Consider the following 11,164-nt stretch of genomic DNA (forward strand, 5'->3'; position numbering starts at 1 on the left):
CTAGGCCCCCCGGGACCCCTGTTTCCAGTCCTGTTCCGGGTCCTAACCCTCCTTCAACCTTGCCTGCCTTCGTCCCCGAGGAGGTCCCAGAGGACTCCACCGTAGCTCCTCCCTCTGCGGAAGTAGAGGAGCTCGAATGGGACCCCTCGGGGATCTTTCTAATCTCCCTAGTACCTGCACCCCGGCGAACTCGGCCCCGTAAGAGGGTCACCATGTCTGTGTCCCACAAGGGGAGGGGACACAGGCGAAGGACTGGGGTCCCTCCTGCCCGGCCCCCTGGCTCGCCCTCTCTTGCCTGCGCGGTGGCTCGCTCGGCGCCTGCGGGTACTGGCCCGCCGGGTCGGCAGTCCCCTGCGATTCCCTCGTCGAAGCCTCATCCCCCTGCCTCTCTCCCGCCTCCGGCGTCTCGTCGGGCTCCTGCGGGCCCCCCTACAGCGGCTCCTCAGTCACCTGCGGGGCCCCTACCTCCGGCCCGTCCCTGGACGTCGCCGCCTGCGGCGGCTCCCCCCTTCTCTGGGCCTGCACCGGGATCCCCTCCTGCTTCCTCGTCCCCTTCCCCGGTGGCCCCTCCGGCTCCCTCCGGGGTCCCTTCCGGCTCTGACCTCCCGGCCGTCTGTGGTCCCTCCGGCCGCCTCCCGTCGCCCGCTGGGGCTCCCTCGGGCTCCCCTTTGTTCCCCCGCCTTCTCTCCCTTCTCCCCGGCTTCTTTCCCTCCTTCCTTCGCTCCCCCTTTCTCTGTCCCTGCCTTCCCCTCTCCTCCTTCCGTCTTTGTCCCGCCTGTCTCTGCTCCCCCTCGCTTTGTTCCTCCCGTCTCTGCTCCTCATCCTCCTGTGTTCCCTCCGTTCACTCCTGGTCCTTTTGTCCCGCCTGTTCCCTCTGTGTCCCCTTTTCTGGTCTGTTTGTCCGCCTTTCCTGTCCTGTCCTGGCTTCTGCCTCTGTGTCTGTTTTGCCTGTCTGTCTTGTTCCCTGTCCCTTGTTGATGGTTTTGGTTCTTGTTTTTCAGGTCCTGTTTTACCTCGTCCAGTCCGTCGCCCCCTTCCTTGGCACGGCCGGAGAAGCGTGCCTTTGGGGGGGGGGGGGTTCTGTCATGCCCGGCTCGTCCGCTCCCCCTGTGTGCCACGCCCCGATTACCCACGTGTTTTCTCCCGATTGTACCCAGCTGTGTCTAGTTAATTTGCTCAGTCCTGTGTATTTCAGTCCGTGTCTTACCTGAGTCCATTGTCTGTCATTGACGTTACCTGCCGTTTGTCCATGCCTGCGTTTCCGTCCTGTCCTTATCCCAATTAAACCCTCGTTTGCTCCGTTTACCGCCTTCCTGCCCGCCTTACCCGTATTCACGTAGCGTGACAATGTCACTCTCGCACACACTCACACACGCAGACACACAGAGAAATTAAGTATATAACAATTAAAAAAACTTCTTAAATTTCTCTGAGGACTAAAACCCTTACTTTACACAAAATGTCAACAGCCAGAATTACAACCTTAAAACTCTGCTACAGCACAACTACAATATTTAGACATTCCTGCAATTTAACATTTAAACCATCTTACAAACAGGAAAATAGTTTTCAAAGCCAACAATTAGATATTTAACTTCTAAGACAGCAATTTCAACTTTAATGCTTGCACTTTTGGGGACATCTTGATCACATCTAATTCCAGAAATAGTTTCTGAAATACCTCAAAAGTGTAGCACAGTTTTGGGGGGTATGCAAGGTTGAGGCCATAAATGAGCCCCATAAGCAGCATGCAGGCTTTCGCAGTACTGCCACATCCAGACATCATCTCCTGGCCTTCAAGAAGGATGGACACATCCACTGGCTCCTCTCCATCAGCACCATGGACGACCAGGATCTTGAGGACGTGTTGAGTGGCATCACTGCGGCTGTCCTCCTGATCATTTAACAAAGATCAGCTTACATTAAACTGAGTGAAGTCTATTTACAGTGAACCAGCATTAGTAAAACATTTGTTGCAAGATGTCTGCACTCCACAGTATCCTATCCTCTGAGTGACAGCTGCTTTAATATTTCTCTCAGCCTCTGCTATGAGCAGTCAAAGCCACCATACTTTACAGTGGCAGAAAACCCTATGACCTTGTAACCCCAGAGCAGGTTTATTTTTTGTCATTATGCTTGTGAATCATTGCCAAATCTCTCTAGTTTGTTCTTCTAGATGATATATTTCCATTGTCTTATTTGGTTGAACAGAATACTTCCATCCCCTCATCTGCCGTCCTTTCTTATTTAAGAAGCAACTTGCTTTATTTATAATACATTAAGTTTTGAAATTGAATCATAAAACAATTAAATTATGATTTACCAGGCAATCTTCAAGAAGTTCCTCCTCTTTCTCCCCAAGGTACACAATGAGGCTATGGATAACAGCTTCACGTCTCATCTCAAGTCTTTGGCTCTGTGAACAAATTATGATGTCAACACTAAACAACTATTTACATACAATGAACAGTCAATTGAGAGCAGACATGTGCAAAGAGCAGTGATTTCTGCACATGAAAAGCTAAAGTTCCAGAGTGTAAGGGCTTGTGCTATGCATGTGGACATACCGCATATATAGCATGAATCTTTGCGCTCTATAGCTTCTCTGCCCCTGCACGTCATCTTTTCAAACATGGCTCTTGCTCCATGTGTGTTTGAGAGAGAGACAACAGGCTCTTCTCTGTTTATAAAAATATAAAGCCAAATTTTGAACAAACTTACCTGGCTCAGTTTGTCCAGGAAGGGCCTCAGCTTGGTACCCATGACACCTCCCTTGGCCTTCATCAGGGCAGTAAGTTTTGGTGTGTAGTGGTCAAGTTTAAACATGAACCTCTGCTCCAGGGAAGCTGTTGTTATTCTTCTAAATTCCTCCTTGACCTGAATTGACAAAAGATTCAAAAGTACAAAATTAAGAACCATGTCAAATACACACTCATCACTTTCTCTTTCACACACTCACTCGCTCTCACACACTTGCAGTCTCTCTCTCTCTCACACACAACATTAGTAACCAGGCCAAATAGTCTGATGCGAAGTAAAGGAAGGGCAAATTCTACATAAAGCTGCACATACAATGCTCAGCTTAAAAACAGTAATTTGGTCTACAGTCGTAACTGGGAAAGAAGTACATTTCCAGTATATTTTACATAACAGTAGTTCAAAATATATCATTCTAAAATCTAATTATTGTTACTGGCCTACACAACTTTAAGGATTTAAAAATGTATTTACCTCAGCTTCACAAAAAAAAAGCAGGCCATCTCTCTTTGAAGTCATCGGCTCCTGGACTACCACTCACAACCTCAAGCCTTCGATAGGAGAACATATTGGCCATTTTTTCTTGAATCACCCTAGTGTTGTTCTTCTTCTTTACCTGGCTAAGAAGCTCCTGTCTCTCCATTTCCAGTGTGTCATTAGTTTCACCACTTGGTGGTGGAAGATAGTTAACCTCTGCTTTCTTCGCTCTCTTGCAGTTTTTTGCAGGATTTCTCTCACTAGGAGATTTCCTTTTCAAGGAGTTTATATCAAGTTCAGGACAAGGTACTCCACGCCTTCTCATTTTAGAATGGTAATTAGCCATCTTCCATTTAAGACGCTGCTGCCATCCATACGTGCCTGAAAATGAAGTTGCAGGCTCCCTTAAGCATGGATGCTTCTTTAACAGAGCTTCTACAACTGCCTCAATCTGAGGACCAGAGGGATAGGCAGTATAGCGGAATATTGTTTCTGCTAGTATTTCAACTATGTCAGAGTTCAAGCTTGGATTCTAGAGAAGTGAACCATCACTTTCATAAGCCCTATTTCCTTCATGAAGGGGCATTTCAACATTAAATGAAAAGTTGGGTATCACAAAATTAGCAGGCCATGGGTCTGTTCGAAACTCTGGGGACTTTTGTAAAATGTTGGTGTCAGATGAACCAAGTGAGGAACTGTCATCCTGGCAAGACTGATCCAGTGACACTGGAGATGAGGAAGATGCAGCATCCTGGATGGGAGTTAATGTAAGAATAACAGAAGATTCTATTTTCACCAGTTTGATTGTGTCTTTGTCCTTAACCTCATCAGTTAAAGTTAGAGTGAAGAATTGATTATCAAAATCTTTGTCCATGTATATAACAGTATAATTTCCCTGGAGTTGAAAGTTATCTTTTGCAGCCGCCAAAAGTTCGTCTACAGTGCTAGGGAATCCATCTGGAAGGGTTAACTTGTGAACCTTAGTCTCTTCCATGATGACTCGTAGCTGGACAGGTGACGACATTATCAGTTTTGGCAAGTCGACCTGCAAAAAAAAACAAAAAAAAAACATAAAGATGAGAAAACATATTTCAAAAGTATAGTTGGGTTTTGTAGGCCTGGGTGATAAATTGATAATGGAACAATAAGACATGGTCAATACAGCTTCGATGGACTAGTCAGGATTAGATCTGTATTATACTAAAAAATGCACATTTAATAAATACAAAAAATGTAACATATTATAAATAAAATACATGTATGTATTGCCTATTTTGAGTCTATATTTCTACAGTATGTTCTACTACTACAACACATTTGTCATATTCAACTTATGACACAAAAGGTATATAAAAACCAAAATTAATCTTTAGATCTCACACTGGAGTATAAAGGAATGTTTACCGTTGGCAGAAAGTGATTTTAATTATATCGTTATATATTGATATCTAATTATATGAAAAAAAAAAATAGTTTTAGGACTTTTTTCCATATTACCCAGCCATAGGTTTGCAGCTGATCTTCACCTACTTCCAAGGTGCAAGAATAAAAAGATAAAAATTCTAAAGAGGTTAAAACTCCAGCAATACATGTAGTATATTGAACAATTTTATTTTTTTATAAATCAGTGCTTTTCATGTTGTGGTTTCCGGTAGGTAATTAAGAAACATATTACAAACATCATTTAAATAATGTAGAGCCAGATGCAAATCTAACAATATAGTTGTGTTATATTGAGCAAGCACTGATGGAGTTTTGACCTCTTCAAACAAATGCATGCTCTAGACAAATCGGAAAAAATATGCAATTTTTTATAATTAAAATCTGGAATAAAAAACACAAATAGGATCTGACAAGATGTTACACAATATGGAGCACATCATAAAAATATATTACCTAGTTTGACATGAAGATGTGGTGTTTCAGAGAAACCATTCGTGCAGTGTCCAGTGTATAGGTAGCCAGTGGGTACAAGTCAGTGAGGTGTGACTGCTCTATTACTTTGACTAGGCTTGTGGACTCCAACTTGAAACATCTTAAATGCTCACAGTACCATGCACCTTGTAATTTTACTACAAATACCAAGCTGTCGTGAACAACAATGATTTGTACTATTTCGACAAAGTCGGGCAACCCACCAGTAGAGCCATATACCAATATCATGCCAGTACAGTAACTGGTGCCCTGAAATTCTGCCTTCTTTGTCAACTGAACAGCTGTTCAGGAAATTTCTGTGAAAAAAAATCCTGTATGTTCTCATTTACAACATCTAATGGAATTCTTGAAATCTTCGATACAGAGACTGCAGGTTTTTTGACATTTGAACCATGGAGATGGTATGCTATCATGGACTGGTGTTTTTTTGCCATTGACTGCAAAATGTCACGGTAGCAGCCAGTCTGTCTCACTATCTTCTTAAAGAAGCGGTGCTTGGCTTCAAACCTCATTGTCCATAAGGACACTAGTGGGCCAAATGCTTTAATGAGCTGTGGGTAATGTTCTATAAAATGGTGTTTTGGAATCAATTTCTCTGCTGGAAAAACACTGCAAAATCTATATCTATGCTCAGCAATCAGGCTATCTAGGTATCCAATACTTTCATCTGTGAGGACAGGACACATTATCAATTCAACTACATCTTTTAGTATCATCAACAACTGCCATGCCTGTTCGTCTTCTGGAACTTTGGGGCCCACCATAAGTGGAAGCAGCCTCAGTAGGCACCAATTTTCATGTGCGTTACCACCAATGGTTTTACGAGAGACAAAGGTTGGTGGTATAGTTTGGGGATAATTTGTCTTGTCTTTCCACTTATATGGGAAAGATTTAATGATTACATTAAGCTCTTCAAGACAGAAATATTTTTTCTTTATCAAGACATCTAAACACAATGCCAATTCTACAGGTACAAGACCCTCAAGTAAATCATGAAGCACATCAGGCACATCAGCCAACACCCAGTAGACAGCTGTTACCTTGTGCTTCTTGCGAGAGGTTCCTAAGGGATTACAAATTTCAAAATCATCAGAATAGAGAAGAAGTGAAAGTCTAAACTCCTCTGCAGACAGAAATTTGTTTTCCTTGAAGTAGGAACCATCACGAAACTGGTATACTGACTTGAAGAACCACAATGGCTCGCAGTCAACACATTCATTTCAATGTCATATTTTGTTAAAATTTGTGACAAGGATTGCAAAATTGGTACATATTGGAATGTCTTTCCCTCTTTTGCATTAAGTATATATTCTACTGATTCAACAACACAGAAATGTTCCTTTAAGTATCTGTTTCTTTGGTTTGCTGTACCAAGAGGACCTTCTTCACTTAAGGCTGCATTAAGAGGATTTAACTGGCAAATGTTGTTTACCAAATCTGTGATCACCAATTCTTCAACAGTACAGTTATGATTTACTAAGGTGTTATAGACAATGTTTCTGATAACAGGTGCAGATGCTGAACATGTGATAAACTGAAGCTCCTCTACAATCTCATCTATACATCTACTAGGCACATTGAAGATGCAGTCTAATTTAAGCAATAAGGAGCCAATTTTATCAACTATGATTATACCTAAATCCTCACCCTGTTTGACAAGTGTTTCAACAGAAGTAGCATCACTTTCATCTACCAACCAACTACTATCTTCTGTTGCCTGACTTGAACATGTCTGAATTACAGTATGTTTAAAATTCTCAATACAGTGAGGATTATGCTTTCTACTTTTATGTGATGCAAAAGTTGAATATACATTAGTACTGTAGTCACAATCTTTAAAAACACAACGAACAGTTTCATACTTTTTCAGATGAGCTCCAAACTGTTCAAAATATTGCCTCTGTGTGAAAACTAAACGAATTACATACATGACATGAAAAGGAAACAATCTGCCCTGTCTGTTCAGTCTGTGTATGATCTCTAGACAAATGGGTGCGAAGTGCACCCCAACTTTTAAATGAACAAGGACAGTCTGTGTACAAACAGGGTAGTGACCGCCCTTGACCAGCATGTAAATGTTTCAATCTATAATGTCTTAATAGCTCTAAACGCTTTGATGTCCTAAAATTGCAGTTTTTGCATGGCCATATCATTTTAATATGAGGCCTACTGTTTCTCCCTGATAACACCTGCCTAGAAACCTGTCCTCCGTAGACCTGAACTGTCCTGTCCAATGAGCAAGGCCACCCTGTAAATGAAAAACAATTTGTGATATTAACACCACAAAACATTTAACCACAATTATATACTACATTATGCAGTTAAGAATAAGGAAACACATAAGCAATACAATATTTTGCAAATCTACAGATAGATTCATACTTACCTAAATGAAGCTAATGTTGAACGATAGACAAATCAAATTACACACCACTGGCTTATCCTGCAGCCTATCCTGGCTTGACACAATAACAACCCACTGCTGTGCTGGTCTGGTTCCTGTTGATAAAACCACATGCTTTATTTTAATAACATTTATTGAGCAATAAAAGTGACTGAATTGACTTGCATGAGGGGCTTTCCATTTGGTTGACTGTTCAATTAAGTTAAATATAATATCAAAAGCGGCAAAATAAATAAAATACTGAGTAGAAAATTGCATACTGTAAATAGTTGTGCTTTAGGTGGCATATTAGGTTAGCAAAATGAATTTTACTTAAACATTTCATTTAAACCCATCAATAGTTGTTATATACTGCTGTAGGAACATGGTGGACTTTGTGTAACAGGACTCGCTTGTTGAGGATATGCAAGGCTCATTCTAAGCATAAAAAAAGACACACTATTCTTAATTCCAGGTTATTGTACAGTACAGTATATTCTAATTATGAAATTTACATTCGTTTTCTGATAAATCCCCTTAAATCCCACACACTGGATATTTAAGTAATTTTAATTATTTTCATGACGCCATTCATAACGGCAGGATGGACTGCACTGCTATCTTTACAGTACGACGTGGTTTTAAAACGTTGACTTTACGTACAAGTTATGTACAACAGTTAGACATACTCGCAGTACCTATTGGTTTTAACAAAAGCAGCCGCACCGTGTTTAATAGTCAGCATACACCAGCTTAGCAATTACATTATGTTTAGCAGCACATATTAAAATCATCACGAGCTAAATTACCGGACGACTTTTCGCAAAAAAGCGGCTACACGTTCACCACACTGTCCACCCCACTGATTTTAACGATGTAATCTCTTTTCGGCAACTTTTACTATATTCAAACCATCAAAATGAACATGGGCACAATTATTATTCTAAAATAAAAGGTAATAACTTAAGCAGGGGATAGTCCAGGTACGCTGCTTCTTCCAACAGATTCAACCGCCAAACTTCGAATGTGTGATGAAAATGTGGGTATCTAAAACGCACGTCGCGTTTGAATCCACACATGCGTATTTGGACATCAAAAGTGCGCATATGCCAATTCAAATGTGGTATTAAATTTTAAGATTACAATTTACTTAGAATTTCTGTGTTTATTTACTGTGACAATAAAATAATTAAACGGTATGAAAACATATATAGTAAAGCTTATTATTTGCATACAGTTCACTTATTAAGTGAATAAAACGTGTACATATTCAAAATTTTACTTCAGAAATTCTAGTTATCACTGAATCTTAATTTTACAATGTAGAAATTAAACAGTTAATTTAATAAATTTTACTCTTTTTTTCAGTGTAGATCTCCAGCATGATTTTTTTCCCATTGAGATCTGAACTTTTCAAAGTGTTCCTTAAAATTTTTTGAGCAGTGTATTATGTACAGGACATAATTGTATATGCTACACTTTTGCATGACTGCCAGTAGCTTTGTTTACCTCAGCATCACCATTAAAATGTGATTAATATGTTGGAGTGGCGCCTCTGAGGTGAGGGATCTTTGCTGGCAATCAGAAGGTTGATGGTTTGAATCCTGTGATTTTACTCCATTGGGTATTTGAGCAGCACCCTTCACCTGCAATTGCTTTGCCCTGGGTATGATGTTAACCTACATCCAGCCCTACAAGCAGGTCCTCCAACTTCCATGAAAAATTGGGCGTTGTTGACAAGATTGGCACTCCAACCACTGGAAGAAACCTCACTCTGTTCCATGCCATTCGAACTAGTGTGGTGCTAAGTTATCATCCGCTTTGCGGCTGCACTCAGGTCTCATCCCGTAGGTGGTTCATCATGTGGTAGGTATGGCAACACATCAGTATGCGCTCCTTACCTCTCAGTACGTCACATTACAACATCACTAGGTAATACGAAATTTTCAGCTCCATTATAATCCTATAGGACCACAGTAGTAATGGTGGTCCATTGTTGACCAAAATGGCATTATGTGACGTACGACTAGAAATGTTGGTTCTGGTGAGCCATCACAGAACCTCACTGTAAACCAGCCAGTCAGAGCAGAGGTCATGAAAATATTAATGAGCCTGTCAAAAAAAACCCTGTTTCTTTCTAGGGCCAAATAATAAGGTGTAAATGGGACTGTAAAACAGAGTTTTTTTTTTGACCAAACCAAGTTCACATACCTTCTATGTAGATGTTAGACAACAATTGAAAATACTAGAAAAAATCGTGCATTTTATGGCATGTTTAAGCAACAGGCCCCAGGATTGGAGGCCACAGCCCCTCAGCCCTGCTCCTGAACATCAGAGCACCACAGCGATGCATCCTCACCCCACTATTCTACTCCCTCTTCACATAGGGATGTTCCCCAATTCACTCCTCCAACACAACCAGCATATTCTCAGATGACACCACGATAGTGAGACTGAAAACAGATGAAGATGAGCCTACAGGTAGGAGGTGCAGCATCTTTCTGAGTGGTGTTCCTACAACCACCTGGACCATATCACCATTAAAACTAAGTAGGTTGTTTTTGACTTCTGGAAGTCTAGGAGAAATGAGCACTCTGAAATCTATATACAAGGGGAGGAGGAAGAAAGGGTAGAAAGCTTTAAATTTCTACTGTAGGTGTTTACATCTCAAAGGTCCTCAAGTGGTTGGTGAACAACACTCCCCGTGTGAAGACAACCCAGCAGAAACTGTACTTACTTAACAAATCATGCATCTGATCAACTAATAGTGAATTTCTAGCTTGTTACCACTGAGATCATCCTGTGCTACTGCTACACAATGTGGAATGCCAGATGCACTGCAGCAGAAAAGAAAGGATTACATCATGTTATGAAGTTTGCTCAGCAAGTCATTGGCACTACACTCCCAGGTTTAGAATATATTTAAACAGGCCAACTCCAAAAGAAGGCCAGTGGAATTATCAATGTCATTTTCATACATGTCCTATGGTAGAATACTATGCAAAGTATGTGTCCTTGTGGTATTTCTTCCTGTGGTACAGCAGATATTCCCGTGGTATTCCTGTAGTACCTTCCTGTGGTACTTTGGGGTTCGTGTTGTATTTCGGGACATTTTACTCTAGCATGCCTGCAGTATTTCTGTGGTATTCCTGTGGTATCTTTGTGGTATTCCTGTGATGTTACTTGCTTTTCCTGTAGTATATTACATAGTATATTACTTGCTGTTCCTGAAGTCTTGGGAAAGTAATTTACAAAATAATCCATTACAGGCAGAAGTGGAAAGTACTGATCCAGAAAGTACAAATCCAGACCAAGGTTTTCTTTCAACCAACCAGTGAATCTGCACATTCAACCTCTGTCTGTAGTGGATTACTTTTGCGAGTAGCTTCCCTAACTTTGATTATGTGGATGTAACTTATGTGGGTGTAGCTTTATAATATTCCTGTATTAATAATGTTAATCCAGTAATCTAAATATTAATAATAATAATAATAATAATAATAATCTATCTAAACTTTGTTTCAGGTATATGCTATATATTCATTCACTTGATTTTAAATAATACCAGTAAAGCCATAAGGGGGCAGTATAAGACTATAAATACCTTATGGG

General features: G+C 40.8%; 1 protein-coding gene across 3 annotated transcripts; it reads right to left on the reverse strand.

Annotated features, from left to right (window-relative positions):
• Positions 1 to 1,038: 1,038 nt before the first annotated feature.
• LOC125711317 (uncharacterized) lies at positions 1,039 to 8,594 on the reverse strand. Of its 3 annotated transcripts, XM_048980118.1 has the most exons (7): positions 8,516 to 8,594; positions 7,556 to 7,668; positions 7,340 to 7,417; positions 3,232 to 4,279; positions 2,722 to 2,877; positions 2,324 to 2,416; positions 1,039 to 1,894 (listed from the first exon to the last, which is right to left on the reverse strand). In XM_048980118.1, exons 4-7 carry the CDS (start codon positions 3,274 to 3,276, stop codon positions 1,598 to 1,600), a joined length of 591 nt encoding a protein of 196 aa, XP_048836075.1. In that variant the 5' UTR covers positions 3,277 to 4,279; positions 7,340 to 7,417; positions 7,556 to 7,668; positions 8,516 to 8,594; the 3' UTR covers positions 1,039 to 1,597. The 3 variants fall into 3 exon arrangements, with proteins under 3 accessions (XP_048836075.1, XP_048836073.1, XP_048836074.1); XM_048980116.1 differs by lacking the exons at positions 1,039 to 1,894; positions 2,324 to 2,416; positions 2,722 to 2,877; positions 3,232 to 4,279 and having other exon boundaries at positions 4,643 to 7,417; XM_048980117.1 differs by lacking the exons at positions 1,039 to 1,894; positions 2,324 to 2,416; positions 2,722 to 2,877; positions 3,232 to 4,279; positions 8,516 to 8,594 and adding an exon at positions 8,362 to 8,453 and having other exon boundaries at positions 4,643 to 7,417.
• Positions 8,595 to 11,164: the final 2,570 nt, after the last annotated feature.

Source organism: Brienomyrus brachyistius, chromosome 17 (assembly GCF_023856365.1).
Source record: "Brienomyrus brachyistius isolate T26 chromosome 17, BBRACH_0.4, whole genome shotgun sequence".
Classification (NCBI taxonomy): Eukaryota; Metazoa; Chordata; class Actinopteri; order Osteoglossiformes; family Mormyridae; genus Brienomyrus; species Brienomyrus brachyistius.

Coding starts and splice junctions, on each gene's coding strand:
- LOC125711317 (XM_048980116.1), bottom strand. CDS start 7,240: ATGCTGGTCAAGGGCGGTCACTACCCTGTTTGTACACAGACTGTCCTT.